At 42.1% G+C, this 21,066-nt stretch overlaps 2 protein-coding genes across 7 annotated transcripts in view; both read right to left on the bottom strand.

Annotated features, from left to right (window-relative positions):
- JARID2 (jumonji and AT-rich interaction domain containing 2) overlaps positions 1-21,066 on the bottom strand; it is a 216,197-nt gene that overhangs the window by 14,049 nt on the left and 181,082 nt on the right. For all 6 annotated transcript variants that reach the window (XM_061346448.1, XM_061346450.1, XM_061346449.1 and 3 more), the window contains 6 exons: positions 13,602-14,619; positions 8,996-9,498; positions 3,904-3,996; positions 3,347-3,465; positions 3,114-3,184; positions 2,165-2,279 (listed from right to left, as the gene is read on the bottom strand). In XM_061346448.1, coding sequence (XP_061202432.1) covers positions 2,165-2,279; positions 3,114-3,184; positions 3,347-3,465; positions 3,904-3,996; positions 8,996-9,498; positions 13,602-14,619 — 1,919 coding nt within the window. The remainder of the gene's footprint in view (positions 1-2,164; positions 2,280-3,113; positions 3,185-3,346; positions 3,466-3,903; positions 3,997-8,995; positions 9,499-13,601; positions 14,620-21,066) is intronic.
- The window catches only part of GMPR (guanosine monophosphate reductase), a 463,469-nt gene that overhangs the window by 329,533 nt on the left and 112,870 nt on the right, over positions 1-21,066 (bottom strand). The window lies entirely within an intron of this gene.

Here is a 21,066-nt window from a genome sequence, read left to right as displayed (position 1 = left end):
AAACCTGAGGGATCAGACAGTGACCTACGCAATCTGCAGGTAAATGAAGCACCAGTGATTTTAGTACCACAGGGACATGTCCTTTGAAGAGAAGATTTCTGGATGCTGGCCAGACTTTGCAAGACAGAGGAGAGCCTTGATGTCCAGTAGCCTGCTTTGTTATCACTTAAGCAGCCACCAAAAGCCATGCTGTCAGGGCTACTCCAGATGTTACATCAGACCTAGTTATTACATTCATTTTTTCCTCAATAAAGTTGGATACTTTATTGCAATATTAAAAGTTGCAATGAGTTAATAATGAAAACTAGCCTGACACTTCAGCCTGGCAGCCTTGCCAAAGAACAGCTTTTACAGACTAAGGGTTTCATGTCTCCCTTCTTCTGAGTTATTACACATTATCGATGTCTCATCAGTACAATCATCACAATACACCTGAAGCTATGTACTTGTGTTTATAAGCAAGCCCATCAAGAAAAAGCAAATGGCTTCCTTGGTTTTCTTCTTCTCAGCTTGGAAAAACAGAGACAGTAGCTTTTCCTAAAACTGGCTAGCTGCATTCAAGCCTGTTCAGTCCCAAAAGGCAAAAGGGGTGTTTTGACATGGACAGTATGAACAGAGTGGCCTCAGAACTTAATTAGGGGAATTCTTGAATGCCTTTTGTTTGGAATTTGCTGTCATTTCAGACTAGATGAATGTCACAGAGAAAAACAGATTCACCTAAGGTTGAGGACAATGTAGCTTGCTTAGCAGTTTGTCCTGATAGTATACTATTATATAAGATTACAGATTCCTGATTCACGGAACAGGGAGAGGAGCCACGAAATGCTCATGACAGACAGGAACAAACTCCCAGATGTGCAGCATAATCCAGCATTTACCTTTTACCCCTTATTATGATCATATACAGAACATTTCTCCTGCTTAAAATATTGCAAGAGAGGAGCTCCTGCTTTAATGGGTTTCCTCCAAGTTTCTGTGGGACATATGCTTTCCCAGTGACAACTGGGTCTGCACCTCTGACATCAGCAGGCGGGAGTTAAAGGCAATGGTCAAAGTACACACTTTGCATGTGAATGAAGAGCAGCTGACACTGCCACTGCCTCCATGGGGACTTCTGGAGGCAAAAGGGGACCTCCACAGGCCTTCTCCTGTCACGTCATTCAAGGAGCCAAAGTCTCCCACATTTCAGAGTTCAAGAGGGGAACAGCTGGAACTGTTGAACGGGAATGCTAACCAGCTTCTCACCTTTGCAGGGGACACCACTTAAGTAACTTCTCTATTGTATTTTCTCTCATCAAGAAACAACAGTTACACTGCTTATAATTCATTGTTGTCACCGATAATCCTCTTGGGTAATAACACCAATGTCACAGTAAACTGACAGAAAGGCACATGACATGCCAGCAGCACCTGCTTCCTTTAATCCCTCCATCAGCTGTTGTACTTCCATTGCAATCTAACTCATCATCATCTCTAGTAGCATGTATGCGCTGAATTCAGGGAGGATTCACCACATTCAAAAACTGAGTATTAAGTCTATTTGCATGATCTGTCTACCAAATATCTTAAGGTCCTTTCCAACCCTAACCATTCTACGATTCTATGGAATATTAAATGCAGCTAGCAACTAACTGATGATGTCCACAAAGAGACACTAGAATGATGTGTGTAATCATATTAAAAATTATTATCATAATGAAAAAAAACACTAGGGACCTGGTAGATGCAGAGTTTTTGCATTACAAAGGACAGCACTGCCTATGTAGTCAGAGTGTGGGTTCAGTCACTTTACAAGTGGCAATATAGAGCTTACTTGACGAGTGTTCTCCGTCAGCCTAAGGAAAGTCTACCTTGACTAGCTCTCATCTTACTTCCATGTCATGAAAACTTCCCACAGATTAAACGGTGTGTCAAGCAGAAACAGTTTATTACTAAATATTTCAGAATAGAGCGTGGAAGATAAAGTGAAATTTTTCTTCCAGGAAAGGGCATTTCATCGCCAAAGTTTATACTACATTTTCCCATTAAAACTGTGACCCCACACACTCACCCTTTCTAGGGGAGACTCATTCATGCAAGAGATACTACACAAGCTGCTATTAACACCAACCTACAGACAGCCACTGCAGTAAATGAGAAGAAAACAAAACACAGGAATACCTACCAAATGCAATCAGCACCAGTGTGTAAGTAGTCAATGTATGGAAGGTGATTTTGGTCTCGAGACCAGCATGAGGTAGAAAAGACCATGCCAATATTTAGCCAAGGAATTGTCACTCCTAAAGCAGAGAGATTGAAGATGAGTTACGATTAACTGCAGTTTCTAATTAAAAGGCAGTTTGAGAGGGCATTTCTGTTGAAAATATTTTTCTACCCGCAAGCTGACCCTTAAGTTTTAAGTCTTCCTGCCAGAGAGAGTAATTCACACAGAATAATTTAACAAATCCAGCATTTCCACTACCAAAATATCTACCAGTTATATCGCCTTTGAACATATTTGTTTTCTAATAGCTGTAAAAAAATTTTATCCTTCAAAAATGTACAAATACCCGTAATTTTAGCTCAATGGCATTGATCAGAGGTTGTTTCATGTTGTCAAGCATACATGTACTTGTAAACACATATGTGTTTCCCAGCTGGTTTGTTCAGGCTCAACATCTGCACGGGAGACTTGAGTTAGGCCTTCAGCTAATGTTTCTACCAGTAAATTGGAATGGTACATACGTAGCTGGGCCACTTGTGACAATTCATATGGAAAACCTGTGTGCTGCTCTTCCCAGTGCTACAGACTAGGTTTACAAGTAAGGAATTGCATTGCTCTGTACTTTGTCACGCTGTCACAAAGCAAGAACACTAATGTACTAACAACAGAAAGTGATACTGCAAGTTCAACTGGTTCCTCCCAGGTGTATGGTCTCAACTATTCATTAATTCTTTACCTGCACACCTGCCTTCATTCCTTTAAGTATCACATGCTATGCACAACTGCATGTATACCTGGTCAGCCAGTGAACAGAGGGGCCAGGAAGATAGAGGAGGCTTTGGTGACTACACAGCCACATTTATAGAGGACACTTATTCTTGCTGGAAACATAGAAAAGAGACTTGCTTACCAGGCACAGCACCAAGATGTCGCAGGATGGATCCTGTATTATTAGGAAGGACTGTGAGGTTCCACCCATGCCTGTTTGAGGGGTGACACAGAGGCAGATACATGTCAGCGCACATTCCTGGTGCCAACATCCCCAGCACCAACCTGCCCTGCTGGCCTTATGCCCCCAACCCTACTCAGAACAACGGGGCAGCTGGCATGAGCCAACAAAACACGTGGATTTGGTGATCTTACCTTGAAAATGGTTCAGATTTTCCCACGGGAAAGCCACTCCCATGGGTGTTGGTATCTACTTTTCCACAATGCACTGCTACATGGCAATCTTTCTGTTCCACTATCCGCCAATACTCTTGCTGTGGTAAGAGAAGGTAGTAATGCATTTTTAATTCACTGAGCAAGGCATCTCTCATTAAAATATAAACCCCAGAAATGTACATGGCTTTCATGACCTCAACGTCATTCAACATAAAATGCTGCTTAAAAGTAAGAATATAAATACTTAAAAGTAACAATGAACCGGGAAGACAGAATTTAGATCCTTCTGGCTCCTGTGCTTCAGCACATGACAGATTAAGACTTCTTTCTCTCCCTCAGCTCATCAACACCTTTATTAAAAATGTCAAAAAATTAAAAAAGGAGTAATCAATACGACGCCTATCCAACCGGTTCTTTTTCTCCTACGCTAGACAGCCTTAAACTGCTTATGCTAATGCCTGAATGTCAACTATACTGAATCCCGAGACTTAATCTCCTGAAATACATACTTTTACCACCCCTTGTGTTGGCCTCACCTCTACTTCAGCTACTGTAGGCTCCTTCATGAAGCACATGTTCATGATGTTTCTTGCTGTTCGGTAGAAGGTTGTTAAAGAAACAGACCTACCCTGTGGAAAAAGAAAATAAAGTTAAAAGTGAAAGTAAAAACCTGTGCCTCCATTCTCCTGGCCTCACTCACACCTTACATGCTTAATCCGAGATCGCAGCAGGGGTAAGGAGGAAAATGTCTCCAGAGGGTCTAAAGTTCATTTCTTATCTGAGGGAAAATACCTCAAAATATACACCTAATCACCAAACCAATCATCTAAATGGACAACTGGACTTCCTCAGAAGACCATGTACGCTGCTTCGTCCAGCATGCTGCTCTATGTTTGATAAACACACAAGATGGACACAGCCCAGCCTTTTGTGACAGGTTGCAAAGGACCCACTAGGCAACCCTACCTGCATTTTACAATCAATTCCAATATATGATCAAAGGGTCATGTAGCTAGCTACTCTCTTTACATACAGAGAAACAGGTGAAAGACTTTCAAAGAGTTCACAGAAATGTTCAGCATCAAAATAGTATTGTATGTGATGGACAGGGGTCACAAAAAGTAGAGTTTACCAAGATTACTGTAATCACCTGCGTACAAAACCAAGTTATACTCGATTCGATAAAAGCAGTTCAACAGCAATGACCCAGGACCTGTTATTACAAGCCTGAGAAAAGTAAAACATAGTCAAATTGCCAAACAAGCACACTCTTTCTTGGCACTGCTGCAGGAGCTGCGCAATAAGAAGATCTGTCCTGGTTTTCTGCCTGACCTATACCTAGGTTTCTGGATGCCTGCTTTTACATAAACCCATAATAACAGATGCTTTGGGAAGCATCCTCTGATGGTTTTGAAGCATGAGAACCCGCATGCTCCTTTCAGACCAGGCAGGGACACCTCTATCACCATCGCCAGGGCAGGAGCAGCATCCTGGGAAGAAGTGAGCCACAGGAGCTGGCAAGCACCACACCAGCTTCTGTGGCCATATACTAGTTTGCAGGCAGTGCTGCAGGCAGAGACTAGCATCACTTTGTAAGGGTAAAGTTGAAAATACTGCTAGTTCCACCACTTCTTTCTCTAACTCCCTTCATGTCCACTAGTTGCCCATCTGAGCAACCACAGACTGAAAAACTCCATGTTTAATGAATGTTTTGTTACCCAGACTATTACCTTTATAGTTTTTCAATTATGAAACAGATCTGCCAAACCACCTCAGTCTTTTCTTGTGTTTAATTTATTTAAGAACTATGCCCAAGAGTAAACCAGAACAACGACGCAGGCAGCTTTTTCCCAGAGGCCAAGTCTCTCACTTTGCCATGCTCCTACAGTTGTAACATTGTCACTTTTTTAATTGAATGCAGCATAATTAGCTGCAGCAAAAAAAGTTTGTGAAATACCCAGGGCCTGGGGGCCTCCGATTCCCATAAACTTCAGAGTTGGATGCTCTGCAAAACAATAAGCAATTTCCTTCATCTTTTAATGCCCTCATGAATCATTTATTGAGGCAGCCTTTTACAACAAAACCTCTCGTAAAACGCAGGGCCCACACCAACTGTCGTCACATTTGAGTGTAGACTTCACCGCTCACAAACCAACACACACTCTTTAGCAGCTTCCTTGATTCAGTTATTTGCCTTTTCCTCTCATCTTACAGAAAAATAAGGACTCATCTCCCCAAAACAATCATGTCTTTCCATTTTTTAGGTGTGCAGCAAGCAAGAAAAGAGTGGGAAAACTGATCAGTTTAGCCCTTTACAATTGCACAGACCCATTTCTTCCTCTATCAAGAATGTGGTACCTTTTTAGCCTCCCAAAAGTTGTAACCCGAATTAAGCAATTGAGGGGGTTTTGTTGGCTGTTTTGTTGCTTGGTTTAATTTTTTTAATCTGAGAAAATCAAAAGATTTTCTAATGCCAACTCCGAAAATTATTTAAAATGCTATAATGAAGCACTTTAACCAGAACAGAAAATGAATTACTGAAGCATAAAATACCCTCTTCAACACCCTCAAAAATACCTCAACAGTTCAACAACTGTTCTGGGAGTTTCAAGCTACTTAGCAGAGTCTCTGTTGCTGTGACAATACAACAGAGGAAGGTTTAAGGAACAAAACTTCCTATTTCCTCTCCTGATTCCTCTCCATGGCCTCTGTGTCGTTCACGAGAACCAACCCAGAGCATCACCACCACCACCACCACTAACTCTGGAGGGAAGGCACAGAGAAGGACACTGCAACGCTATGAATGTTAAAAACATGAAAGCAACCTTAAATACAAGCAGAAAATAGGTTTCACAATAGTCACAGGTGGGATGGAAGGACTCTTGTTAAGCCAAGCCTGAAAACGCTGAGTCCCTGTCTGAAGAGAGCTCAGCATGGGATTCCTGGGACAGTTTCACATGAGGGTTGGGAAAACTTTCATTGGTGATCTCTTCTGTGTGCCCCTCTAAGGGGTCTGCTTACAAGTCTTCAGTTTGTTCCGTACGGAACAAATGCTGGTTTCAGCCAGCTCCAGTACAGACTTTTAAAGTATTTTCAGAGCTAAAATTGGGACAGGAGAGAGAAAATCTTGCAGCAGATCTTCCTTTGATGGCAGCAGTTTACTCCAGGTACTTAAAAACAATAACGTTTTATTAGTCAGGTAGAAAAGCCATACATTGAGAAGTAAAGAAAGCAAGAGCAGCAGCCTGCAGCACACACTTAAAAGCACAGCAGGTCTCACAGCCTGGAAAGGAGCAACACCGAAAATAATCTGGGGGCCCTGGCAGAAAGTCAACTGAACACAAAGGAGATCTACACAAACCTTGACATGTGATATGGTGGTGACTGCTCCTGGAAGACTGGATGTCTCTTTCTAAAAACATGTTCCAGCTCAAGCATGTGCTGACTGCATAAATTACTGTGTGAAATCCTAACTGTACAACCTCTTCATGGTCTGAAGCATAGACTTTATAGCCTAAACTGGACTACAGCCATATGATTATGATGTTCTCCTCCAGTACTCAACCTATTGACCCGGGCATTTACCAAAGGGTGGGTGGGGATTTTGGGGGGTTTCTGTGTGGTTTGGGTTTTTTAATTAGAATTAGCAATGTGCTTTAGAAGGAACCATTACAATGGCATCATCTGTGGAAACTGTAATGTGAGGACATCTTCTGGTAAGCAAATTTCAGATTTTCTCAGAAACACGTTAATAGGTAAAGAACCATCTCCCCTTCACTGACACACACACAGGAGGACACCATCATTCAAGAAAAACAGAGAATGTAGCATCAAAAGGCTTGTTTTATAAAACCCCATGATGTACCCTCTGCTATGCCTGTAAGCCAGCATGACTTCCTCTCAGTGGGTTACTTTGGTGCATCAAAATTGTTGCTTAGTTTCTTATTTCTACACCTTGAGGTTGCTCTGTGTGGCATAACCAGTTCTCATGCATCGATCCTTCTACAGGGCTTTCCCCCAGGAGCCATGAAAATCCATCACAGATTTGCTTCCCCATTTTCTCCCTGGTCCATTGCCTGTGACAGCAGTCCCTGTTCTCTACACTGCAGATGACCATGGGATGGGATTCAAATGAGCAAGTCCCCGTGTCCCAGAAGCTGCTTGTACCAGGGTGGCAAAGTGAGGTGTTGCCTGAGCAGGTCCAGCTGCTTTGGTGGGTGGGGACAGCAGCAGCCCACAGGCTCAGTGATGCTTGTCCCTAAAAAACTTCTAAGCTCAAAACAAAAGTATACCCACTGGGTACTGTTGGACTCATGAGGTCCGAGACTGTCAGTACTGCCAGTGCTCTTCGGGCAGCAGCAGCAGCAGCAACGATTTGGGAGCTCTCAGCCTTCTGCGATAAAGGCCTGGGGCTCAGGAGACTCATGCTGTTTATGCCAGCTGCAATTTGCTCGCTAGCATTTTGTTTATTTTCTAAGCCTTATACTTCTCACAAACTCCAACCCTGCTTTTTGAGTTACTTTCTATCTTCTAAACTTAGGACTTGCACTGGAAAAGAAGGTGGAGGCATTTCCCTGCTAAGTCTGAGGTTGTTCATTCAGCAGTCAGGGTAAGTTCTATCAAATTTTTTCATTTAACATCATTAAGCACAGGATATGAACCACAGAAATGCCACTACACTATTCACAAATGCTACTGTCATTAGATAAGCTTCTCTCTGACAGCAGCATGGCAAAGAGACTGCTTTTCAAAGGTGCAATTGAGGCCAGAGTTCCTGAGTAGAAGAATTTTTGGGCTGACAAATCGTAACAGGCTGCAAAAGAAACCTGAAGCAAGCTCTTAAAGCTCAAGTCATGAGCTCATGTAGTCCCTAAATAGCTTAACAATAAGCCACTTTGGGCTATCTGGCTTCATTTCCTGGTGATGGAAGTGAGATTGGAAGGGGAAGAACAGCATATTCCTTTACTGGGCACGGATACTCAATGCTATATTTCTCTCGGAGCACAGCTACACAATTCAACACAATTCAGAATTGTGCTGTGAGTTGCAGTGCCAAGTCCTGCTCTAGAGTAGGAGACTGCCAAATAAAATACAGTTAAAGAGTCAGCATTCCTTTGTAAATGGATGTACTTGATATGTGGAGGACTAAGTGTCCACGTGACTGTTAGTGCTGAGCAAAATCTGGCATTGTGGATGAAAATACTGTTTGCATTTCAATTTGCCCTTCCTAAATGTAGTAGTATTTCTAGTGATGTTAGTTTTGATGTGGAGCACTACTTTGCTCAACAAGAGACTTGCAAGAAGCAGCAATAAGAAAGCAGAACACTACTTTAAATGTCACTAGAAAATGAAAATAAACACTGTCTGCAAGGATAATTGAGCAGAGCTATTCAGGGAGCCTTTCACAAGGAGATGAAGGGGGGTAGAGCCCAGTGCATCCCGCAGGAGCCAGGCAGATCAGGATAAAGCCACCAGACTGCTACGATAGCTGCTGGCTGTGCTGCTGCCTCAGGGGTGGCGCTGCAAGCCCATCAGCTCCACCCAGCCACCTGGGTTTGCACCCCGATGCCACGCAGACAACAGCATCACCAGTTCTGCAAAACAAATGGGCAGAACCTGCCTCATTACCTTGTATATACACTTGTGTAAGTCGCTAAGAACTCCTTCCTCCTCCTCCTCCTCGTCTTCCTTCGTGGTCTCCTTTTCCTGAGCAAAGAGCCGCCGCCTGCCCGTCTTCAGTGGGACGTCAACCTCTTTCAACTTGTTGCGGAAGCCATTTTTGTGAACCACACCATTGATGAGTCCGTTTTTGGGCTCAAACCGGGGCAAGGAATGGAACTTGTAGGCATTCTCCAAATGTCCCTCCAAAGGTCCTTTCCTCTTCTCCAAGATTTCCTTTTCCAGCAAGACCTCCTTCTCCAGTTTCTTGTGCTCCTCAGGGGAGAGGGAGTCATAGGAGAGCAAGTACTGGCAGTAGGCTTCTTGCAGCTTGGCCAGCCTGTCCTGTGCAGTTTTGGGGATGCGCAGCATGTCTGCCAGCTTGTTCCATTTCTTGAGGTCAGTCACTTGCTGCATCCCCCCCATCTCGTTGATCAGCTGGACAAAGCAAGCCAGGTCGAGCTCGCAGCCTCCTGGGATCCACGTATGCCAGGCAGCAGAGGAGAGGAAAGGGAAACACAGGAGCAGGTTAGGAAAAGTGCAGGCAGCTCATACCTAGTGGTTAACCAGGCACATACAGGACATGCCACTCTTACAGCTCCAGTCAGCTGGACACTGGAGCAGGACTGTCCCTCTTTTGCCATTTGCAATGGTTAAATTAGCTCCCCTCCTCAAGTTTTGCTCCCTTGTCTTCTCAGACCACCCTGCTCCCTGATATCTCCTGACACTCATTTTTCCCCTGGTCATTACTCAGTGGCCGGGCAGATGAGAGTTGCCCAGCTCTCAAAAAGCTCACATTCTCTCACTTTCCCTTTGCCTGCCAGGAATCCTATGTCTGGTTTATACCAGGAAAAATCAAAACAAGTGTCAGGATGAGTACTGGCAGCCAAAAAGAAAAGTACCTATCCTTTCTGGAGGTGAAATATCAATTATCTCACATTTGCACAACACCTTAATATGGTTAGTATTTAAAAGGAGCACAGTAACATCATTAATTTCACTAGAGGTAGAAAAATCCTTAAAAAAACCCTAGGGAAGCAGGGAGTTGTTTGGGGTTTCTGCCTGCAACTGCATTGAAAAGTTCCAGACGCATTATTCTTCCAGTCTGAGGCCATCCATATTTTATACTCCATTATGTTTTTCTATGTTTTAAGATGACAAGCACATTCCAAACCCCAGTCAAAAAAATAAAAATGGAGGATTATACAAACTGCAGTATAAAAAGCAGCCAAATGGACAAGGAACAATAAAAGAAACATCATAAATATTCTCACAGAACAGAAACAAATCATCAGTAGAAAGAGTGAAGAAACGGACCAAAGACCACGTACAAGTCAACAGGATACTGCTGGAGGAAAACCAGAATTAATACAAAACTCGCGTTGATGCTGCTGATGCCACGTTGTCTCTCCTTCCCCTTTTTCTTTGAGAAAAGTAAAATATTATACCATCGCTGTTTCAGAGCATTCAGAAATGCTATCATACAACAGAGAAGTGCAAGAAGCACTGTTATGGTAACCATTTACTGCCAGATGCACAGCTACAGCATTTTAAGGATGCTACAGCATCTTGCTTGCTAGTGCAAGCTGCATTACTTTCTTCAAACTATCCTGAGCTGCACCCCAAATGCTTCACAGCTGATCCCGATTTTCCTTCTTCCCTCTGCTTTCCCCTCTTCCACCACATGTGTCAATCCAGTGAAGAGGGAAGCTCAACAGTGTAAACCTGCATGCAAGATTTTGGGATGGCAATGATTATGGTGTGAGGCATAATGCTGCCAGCACAGCGCTAGGCAAAGGTGTGAACAGAGGGGAAAGAATCCAAGAGTACAGCTTTGAGGAGCGTATGACAAGGGTGCAGTCAAGGGCTATGAGGAAGCAGATACATTAAATTGAATAATTTGGGGGGTGATGTGGGTGTTTATCAAAATGGTTAAGTCTTGACGCTGAGAAAAGGGAAACACCATTAGAAAATTCAGAACAAGCAACCCAAGTTTGAAAGGTTTTCTTCCTTTCCTCTTCAGTCTTTCCCATAAAATAACTTTTGAGCTGGCCTCTGTTATAGGCTGTTACTTTTTTGGTCTAGTATTTTATATGCACAGCTCACAAATAAGCTGAAGGCATAATTCAAGATGACTTTCCATCTCAACAGATTCAGTGACCTACATGAAATTGAATAACATACTCCCAACTTCAAAACAAGTCTGGTCCAGGTTTAACATTATACGTGTTCTCCAGTGGGACAAATATTGCACACCCACCTTAAGGTCCTAGTTTCAACACTGTTTATGAGCTATTTAAGAAATGTGTTTTCTCCTGCATCAAGGAAATGATTGCTCATAATCACTATGCAATGTTAGAGCTCGAGTAGCACATCATTCAAACAGTGCCTCACATATCTAGCAGGTACTCAATAGGGCCAGCTACAGCTATGGCTTACAAAATGGTCTCAATTACAGTTCTATTTCACACAGTCATAACTTTTGGAAGCATTTATATCTCAGGCTAATGATTTTCAGGATTGACCTAAACATGTTGCTTAAACTTTCCTTGAAAGGCTGAAGTGAAGGGGGAGGGAAAAAAGGTAGTTTTAACCCCATTTATAAACACCTACAGCAAAATGGCTTAAATAGAATACCTGGCACATGTTATGCGGGAACAGCATCTCTGGTTTGGTTGGTTTGTGGTTTTTTTTAAATTTTCTTAATTTCACAAGGTTAGGAATATTTTAAAATTGCCTAGTGAGCAAGTTCATTAAAAAAAAATAATCTTAGATCTTTCATTTAATATCAAACCCTGGCACTACACAAGTCGCTGGCAAAACTCCCACTTACTTCAATGAAAATGTGACTTGGCCACAAAAGGAGGGACATGAACGCATGTCTACTTAAATAAGCGTGCATTTATCACCACAGATTATTTTATCTTTCTTGCTGGAGGCAACAGATTTCTCATCTTTGGTGATCTCCAGCTTCTTTTCTCCATTTTAGTCCAAAATACAAGGTAGGGAAGAAATTAACTGCAGAAAGGATACATAGGATGTACATTTTGTAAGAGACCACAGTATGCCCTGGTTATATGGCACCCAGCAGAATAGAATCCTTGCCTATTAATTAGGCTCTTAGGTGCTTAAATAATACAAATAATTAACAGTAATGCCATCCTAATGCCAAGTAAAGGTATTTCATTAAAAAGTTAACATTGTTCCAGGAGCGTTAATCGAGCTGTCTTGCACATTTTCTTCTCTCTCTTGCCAATGTAAATGTAATTCATTATTCTTCTCTATTAGCATACAACTATTGCATACGTTAGGCATACAAAATGATCACTTATTGCTGCTTGAGTGATTTTAATTTTCAGATTTCCTTGAACGTTTTTGCATGGCTACTGCAACAGAGTGCTAACCCTCGTTCCTCCTCCTTAAATTCTGTCATTTCCCTGTTGTGCCCTGCATCAGTTCACCATAAACTCTGCAATCTCTTTGTGCTCTTTTATGCATTTTCATTCACTTACCATATGTGATATAAAATAAAGTTTGAAAACTGGGTGGGGAGCGAGGGGGAGGAAGAAGCGTTGTGAACAGTTTAAACAGAAAAGCATGTGCTTTAATCCAGCTAGTGTTGATAGCTGCCTGTGATCCGATAATGCCTCAAAGGCAAAACTCCAGCCTTCAGTTGCAACATGCAGGTCCTGTGAGCTCTGACTCAAAACACTTCAAAAAAACAAAGGGAAGGGCTAACAAAAATTAAAACCACAAGTTTGTTACTCTGTCATGGCTGCAAAGGCAGCAGAGCTGCAAAGGAGGTGGCTCATTCAATAGTTCATTTGTATGCTGCTGTTGTCATGTTGTTACAAACTATTGTCACATTTTTATCACGTGTCATATTTGACAGCAGACCATAAACCAAGAATTCTGTTAAATAAGTGATTCTCACTCAGGCATTAGCCCTGGCAGACACCTGCTGGGAGAAATAATGAAACCTCCATTTTGCAATCAACCACATTTTACTGCCTGTTCTTGACACTTAATGGTTGTTAAATGTCAGCAGGTCACTGCAAATTTGTGATTTTAAGTGTCTGAGTACCCAAACAGAAGTCAGTTTTCTTTCCCCCTTGGTTAAATGCTTTTAAAGGAAGAGGAAGGTGGGGGAGAAGGAATGTATGAAAGCTTGGCAGTACTGCAACCTGGATTTGGAAAACATATTTGAAAAGGTCTGAAAAATATTCTGAGGCACCATTTAAACCAAGGCTATCAATATCCATACTTGTACTACCTACAAAAACAAACACCGGGGAAAAGAGAAGATTCTGAAATCTGGTGACCAAGACCCCACATAACACTTTTTTCCCCTTGGTGAAATAAAAGAGCTGTCAGGAGGAAAGTGGCAATATAAAGTCTCCCTGGAAAGCTCCCCAACAATCCACCTGCACCGTGCCTGACTGGTGGGTAGAGAGATCCAGAGCTGTGCAGTGTTAATTGAACAGGGGTTCATTAAACATAAAGGCAAACGGAGCACGAAGTTGTATATGGATACTAACAAGCAGCGGCAAAAGGCCAATGAAACCACAGCCCTTACCTATGAGTGGGAGTTCGTCCATGGTAATGCCCTGAGATTTGAGGTGCTTCTTGATACAGGCCAGCCGCTGCACGTTGGGTCCCCAGCGCCTGCCTAGCTTGTGTATGTGCTGAATCTGTGTCACAAACCGCATTTCATCATTTAGCTTGCACTCAGGTCTCCAGTCTGGAGGAGGAATCACCCTGCACATCCCATACTTCTCTACCTGAGCTCGGACTGACTCAATGTATATCAGTGGGTCATGAAATTCCTTGGTGGAGGGCCTAAGGATGGGAATCTCCCCCAGCATCCCCCACCCAGACTTACTACTGCCCTTTTCGTGCTTTCCCATTGAGTCTTGTGGCTTGTGCAAGGACTCCGCTTGAGAGGTAGAACGATTTTCACAGGAGGCATTTTCAGTTTTGCCATGTGCTTGTTTCCCTGGCGTACTCTTTCCAGCAGTGGCTCTTTTCGGCCTATTTCTTTCCAAGCTCTTCTCTGGCACTTCCTTTTTAAGGTGTCCATTCAGCAACGGCTTTTCTACAGCTGCCTTTTTGCTGGCAGCTTCTGCCAAGTTGACGGCCCCTTTCATTCTCTTGGTGGGCGACTGTATTTTGTCTATGTGATTCGTCTCTTCCAGCCTCCTCTTCGAATTGCGCAGCCCCTCCCTTAACTGTCTCCCCACCTCCTTAGTGCATGTCTTTTGGTTCAACTTGCCATTGACTTTTACACCATTAACAGCGGTATTGTTAGACTTGGATGCTCCAAGGGATAGCACCTGTTTGCGGGTTTTTGCATTGCTACTTTCTATTTTCCCTGAGATTGTGTGGTTGACAGGTGAACTGGGTTTGTGGTGATTTAGTTTGGTTTCCTTGACCAGTTCTTTCTTGGCTTTGGTGTATGTGACAGTTCCCTTTGTCACTGTTGCAGTGTACTTCACAGTTTTGGACGGTGAAGGTCTGACTTCTCTCATCTTTTTGGCACTGGCTGCATTTGCACTCGGAGATGACATTCGAGTGATCCCGTTGACTTTAGAAACCTGCAAGGCCAGGAGTGTTGCATGGGGAGCAGAATGAAGGAAACAGAAAACAGAAAAGTAAATTAATAATGTTATAATTCAGCCACAGCATCCCAATCACTGGAAGACCATATTCTGCAGTTCTGATTCCTTTCACTGTCTCTTTTTCTGACCTTTGCACACTATCTCTCTCCCATCCAACTTCTGTTAAAGTGCACACACGGTTTACTACTACTTTAGCAGACAAACTAGCCGGTGTATACTATCTACTCTAAGTGGGTTGGGCATGTTTTGCAAAGAAGCATATACTGAGATTCAAAACAACCTCCTGCCTATACATACATATATATTAAAAGAAATAACAAACAAATGCACCCAACAGATCAGGATGGCCATAAAGGATGCAGTTTGTGATACAAATGAAATATTGGGAGGCATCTTGTTGCTGAAGACATTAATTTGAAATAAAAATGCATACAGTACTTCAATGCATATTTTTAAAGTTTGATACCTGGGCAGTTTTGCTGACACACATTTTATTAGCTCATATTCATCATTCACTAATGTGTCATTGCAAATTAGAATTGCTGGACTCCTCTACTTTCTATTAGACATCGAATATCGAGCTATGAAACTAATATTTCTAGTTTAACTATGAGACATGTTAAGCACTGAAAGCTATCCTCAGCTTCAAAGGGATTGTGATGGCTCAGAGCTGTCAAAACTGAACCCCGCTACTAAGAAAATTAAGTTCAAGTTTAAACCTCAAACAAATTTCAACATTTAAACAAGTTTAAACATTATCTTCTCACCTCCTTAAACTACAGAGTGTGAAGACAAACACATCCAAAAATGAGGAACATTGAGAAAAGTGCTCAAAGTGTGAAAGCATACAGCACAATCATCCCCTCACCAACACTTGGGTGAATGACACCATTCCTGCAAAGTTATAATACTTCCCTGTGGGATTTCAAAATCCTTGCCAAATTAGTAAGTATTGCAGCTTCTCTCAAATAAATGGAAGAATTGTAGTCACTTGTAAAGTAGGGATAAAATGTTATAAAATAGGGATCAAATAGCGACTGAAAAGATGGTCTCGCATTACAGAAGAGGAACTGGAACTTGAGGATTCTGCATACACACACATGCTTATGTGTATACATTTATTTACTGTGTGAGTTTTCTCCTCTGTGCTCCAGAAGCTGGAGCAGGTGCAAAGCCCTTTTAAAACCCATCCATATTCCTTCCCTTCCTGTGTTTCCAAGGTAGAAACACTTCAGGAAAATCCAGTTAACTGATGAAACAAATTTTATCTTGAGCTTTCCAAAGACATAGATGATATCATCTGGAAAGCAAACACTTGCTAACAGAAATGCATTTACCCATTTCCCTTGAAATTTAGGCAGTACTCTGTGTTTGAAATGGGGGCCTGGGTTTGACATTTACAGCACTTATTCATGCCGCAGGGCAGACACAGGTGGAGAGCTGTTGAGACATTGTCCCTGGCCTGCAGCAGCCAGAACAAGTGTTGAACATATCTGGCTTTACAAACAGCCAGAAACATTGATTACAAATTTCATCTAGACTAATAGAGAAGAATTGATTGAGAACTGGAAGGGGAAGGTAATCTGGGTGACAGTGATCATGAAATGAGTTTTCATTGTAAGATGTGACAACAGTAGAGAAAGGACAATAGACATAAAAAAGGGGCAAACTAAACAAAACAGAAAAACACCTGCAAAAAATCTAAACTGAAGCAATTCCTACTCAGAGAAAGGGCACAAAGCAACAGCCATTATACATGTTCACAAAGTTCTCTAATGACTGGAAAATTAGAAAAGAATCACAGTAACAAGTGGAAGTACAATTATGTGACTAAAGGTAAATATATAGGAACAGCAAAAGCATGCATGGGTAAAACCAAAAAGGCTAAGGAGCTCAAGAAACTTCAGTTAGCAAGGGTCATAAAATGAAACACAAAAAATTATATAAATGCCTTAAAAATATAAAGTCCAAGCAGAGATCAACCACCATGCAAGAAGGGAAAACAAATCCAACAGTTTGGTTAAAGTGTTGGGTCTTGTTCTGCATTATCCTTTGTCAAAAATACCACTGACTGAATACTTACCAGATATATAACATAACCAATTTCAGCGAAGGAGCTAGGAAGGCAACCCCAGCAAGCTAAAATGCACCTAGATGACTTACTGGAAATAAGTTGAGGGCAGGTAGAGTCTACCTAACTTCAAACCCTAAAACCATTCTGGAACAAATCATCAAACTGTTAATTTGTAAACACACAAACGGCAAGAAGATTATGTTAAAAATAGTAATAATAATAAAACCAACACAAACAAACAAACAACAAAGAAACCACCCCCAGTTTTGCCAAAGCAGCACATCAAGCTAATTTAATCATCTTCTGACAGACACCTGGCTGAATAGGTCAAGAAGTCCCTCCACTTCAGCAGGGCTCCAGACACTGTCCCCCATGATATTCCATCAGACAAGCTCCTGAGATATGTCCCAAGCATAATTACTCTAAAGTGGCTTCACAGAGGACTAAATAAAGTCATCCTCAAAAGAAGCAGTTGCTGTCATAGTTCACTATGCCATCCTGGAAGGGCATTTCAGGTGACCTTCTGCAGGGATTTGTCTTGGCTGCAGTTCTACAATGTATTTCCATCAGTAACTTGGATTATCGTAAAACTTGCCAGTGACACACACCTGGAAGGGGCTGTAAGAACTCTGAAGACAAGGTCTAAATCAAAGGCAATCTTGCAGAACTTATTTCAGAACATTTCTACAGTAAGACGAAGTGCTATTTTTAGGAAGGACAAATCAAATACATGTAGGGAAAGAACAACACTTAAGGACTACAGTGAGCTGCAGAACTCAATGGCAGTACAAAGCACACAAATCGCTTTGAGACCTATCAAAAGCAAGGCACAGGAGCACAGGCTTTCCTAAGCAGGGCTGGACCCGGAAATGGGCTCACACTGTAAGAAAATACATAGATAATGGTGCAAGTTTAAAGGGGCACAAAGTGCTGATGTACTTGGAAAATATGATCTTTACTGAAAATTTCATGGAGCAGGGCTTATTTAGTCTGTAGGATGACTATGGGACAACTCTCTTAACAGTCTTCTGATGCATAAGGGGCACCTCTGAAAACAGACGGTAAATCCTCTTTCCATGCTGGCTGGGAAGAGTGAGAGGAAAAAAACCACTTTAATTGTCTATAACAATGATCTGAGACACAACTAGGGAAATTTGCTGCTTAACAGAAAACAAAAGCACTGGAAGAAACTGTCAATGCATGTTGTGTAGTCTCCTCTACAGGAGGTCTTCAGAGGTTTTAAAGAGGTCATAGCCATATTACTGTGCAAGTCAAGACAACACCTTGGAGTGAGCACTCAGGCTACATGGAGGTACCTTATCACTTCATCCTTCCTATGGTTTTTTCTGCAGAAGTTGGGACCAAAAGCCTGATGGGAAATCAGGGGCAATCCTTCAGCAAGGGGTGGGGTTACAGGGCCTCTGAATGAAATACAGTCATGGAGAAAGTACTCATGGAGAAAGGCAAGATCCTTGCCGCTCCTCCTCCTCAAAGGAAAACATGCACCATCACCTTTAGGCCAGAATTAAAACTGACAAAGTAAAAAAGTCTGGAAAACCACTTTCATTAAGAAAATAGCAACTTATCACAACTGTTTAGAACTGTTAGAATAACTCCACACAATGAAAGCTTACATCTCTCAGGGCCAAATTTTGAACTGAACTGTCCCCCTGAGCCTCTTTTTCTTCAGACTAAGCAACTCCAGTTCCCCCAGCTTCTCCTTACAAGACTTGTGCTCTAAACCCTTCACCAGCTTCGCTGCCCTTTTTTGGACACACTCCGGCACCTCAATGTCTCTCTTGTACTGAGTGGCCCCGAACTGCACACAGGACTTGAGCGACGGCCTCACCACTGCCAAGCACTGGGAGACGATCTCTTCCCTACTCCTGCTGGCCACACTATTGCTGATACAGGCCAGGATGCTCTTGGCCTTCTTGGCTGCCTGGGCACAAGCCAGCCAGGTCCCTCTGTACAGCCTTCCTATCCTCAAGCATATCAACACTTCTGCCCAGTTTGGTGCTGTCTGTAAACCTCCTGAGATTGCACTCAATCCCCTCAAATAGATGATTGATAAAGATATTAAACAGAACTGGCCCCAGTACTGAGCCCCGGGGAACACCACTTGTGACTGGCCACCAACTGGATTTAACTTCATTCACCACCACTCCTTGGGCCCAGCCATCCAGCCAATTTTTTACCCAGTGAAGAGTACACCCTTCCAAGCCATGAGCAGCAAGTTTCTCCAGGAGAATGCTGTGAGGCAGACAACACCTACAGCCTTTCCCTTATTCACTAAGCAGGTCACTTTGTAGTAACAAGGTGATTGACATTAACATTACGTGACTCGAAGTCATGAGCTAAAGGTGAAACTAGGGATATGAATAGTCTTGTCTTTGCTTTTCAGCTATCTTTCCATTTTTGCTGACATTCGTTTGTCTTCAGGTCACTCTTTTCTCCACTCTACTGAACACCTGCCTTGTACTAAAAGACAGTACAATAGCTTTTAAATTTTGCTGTCTTTTCAAAATCAAATGGGGTTAGCACATAGTCTTGCAGCAATTTATTTGTTGGATTTGAACTCCTTTGCATACAAGCTTTTGCACAGCACCTAGGATCCAGCCTCCAGACACATACACACACATACATAAACTAAAGCCAGCAAGCAACTTGCTAGATAGCAACCACAGCAGTAACAGCAAAATCAGCAATACCAACAACAGTTCTGGAACCAAACAAATTCAAGTTATGCAACTGATCTTGAATTCATTCATAAAAATACTTCAGTGTTGGTATGAATTTTACAAACTAAATTACCATATTAGACCAAGAGAGGGCCCCATTGAACTACATTTCCTCTGCCCACAACCCCACTGAAGGGATTTGGGAAGACAGAAAGAGAGGAAGAAGGAGTGAGGGAACATGTGACAAGTGCAAGGGCACACTAGAAAAGGAAAGAAAGAAAGAAAGATATGAAAAAACAGAATTTCAGTTGGTATCTAGTGTTCTGCCTTTATTTCCTGTAAGACTGAACAAAACAAAACCACAGACATAATAAATGCCCACGTAAATGCACATGGACAAGCAGCAAAATCATACTCTAAATAGGAGGAACATGAGGCTGGCACCCTGGGAAAGCAAATCTCCTCTTGGAAAATACTGAAAAAGTCAACAAAGACTCAGGACAAGGGCAGGAAATTCAGGAATGCTACCATAACTGGTAGGTCTAATGTTTTGCACAAAGCTTAAAGTCTTTCTGTCAGGCAAAAATGCATAATCCACCCTTAATTAGTTACAGCCACGTTTTTATTAAAAGTAGTAAGAAAGTAATTATGTTCCTGTGGGTTACGGTAGAAAATTTCAATGCCAAACCTTTTGTAAAAAGAAAAATAATAATTTAAATTTAAAGAATCATCATTTCAACTTACAGCCTTATTTTCTGAAGCTTGAGGACCACACTCTGTGAGGCACCTGTGTGCCATGACTGTTACTTGTACTGCATTGCTTTAGAATTTCTCTCCATTCTGCTGGAAACATCTACCAGTAACTCTGCAGAGCAAAACCCACTTGGATCCTGGAGAAAAGTCTTCTACACCTGTCTTTTCCTTTCCAGGAACTACCTTCACAAGTAACAACAGTTTACTTTCACAAGGATTTTAACCATTCACGCTTTGATGATACAACTTTAAAGCATTTCACACAAGTGTTCTGGTGGATATAAATAAATTACATATGAAGTGCATCCTTATGCTTTGGGAAAACTGTTCAACATGAACAGGTCATGGCAGAGCATGTCACAGCAAGGACCACAGGATGCTAGTAGTCATAAAAAAGAAAGCAGATAGGATGCAAAAGAAGGCAGGAATTCAAGCTGGCAACTAGGTAAGCAAAAATTGGTGGGGGGTGGGAGGAAGAGAACAGAAGTCTTACAGAAGTACATTGATATACACTGTAGATAACCTTCAGGATCTCAAATTTGATCTAGAAGGTAACACAAATCCAGTGCAAGTACAAGGCATGAAAGACTTCCTTGGTGAGAGCATCGCTGCTCTTTTTGCCATTTTCATTTCCAAACCTATGACTGAGAGGTGCCATTTAAGGCACTGATGGCCCCACAAAGTGGCAATTCCAGCTCCAGTTAAGTCCAGGCGAGCCTACATAGAAGAAAACCTTTAGATGCCAGCAACTAAAGACTGGCTGTAATTGGCCTGTTGAGAATTTAACCACTGAAGAAAAAAAGAAGGAAAAAGAAAAAAAAAGGCAGCAAGCTTTCTGTACAGCATTACCCTAGCACAGGACCCTGTTATTTTAGTATCCCTTTGATCCAATCATCAAAAATAGATGGAAATATA

This window comes from Neopsephotus bourkii, unplaced genomic scaffold, assembly GCF_033783945.1.
Source record: "Neopsephotus bourkii isolate Nb327-2 ecotype Australia unplaced genomic scaffold, CSIRO-AGI_Nbou_v1 NB_272, whole genome shotgun sequence".
Taxonomy (NCBI): domain Eukaryota; kingdom Metazoa; phylum Chordata; class Aves; order Psittaciformes; family Psittacidae; genus Neopsephotus; species Neopsephotus bourkii.
This window is presented reverse-complemented; position numbering and strand designations above follow the sequence as displayed.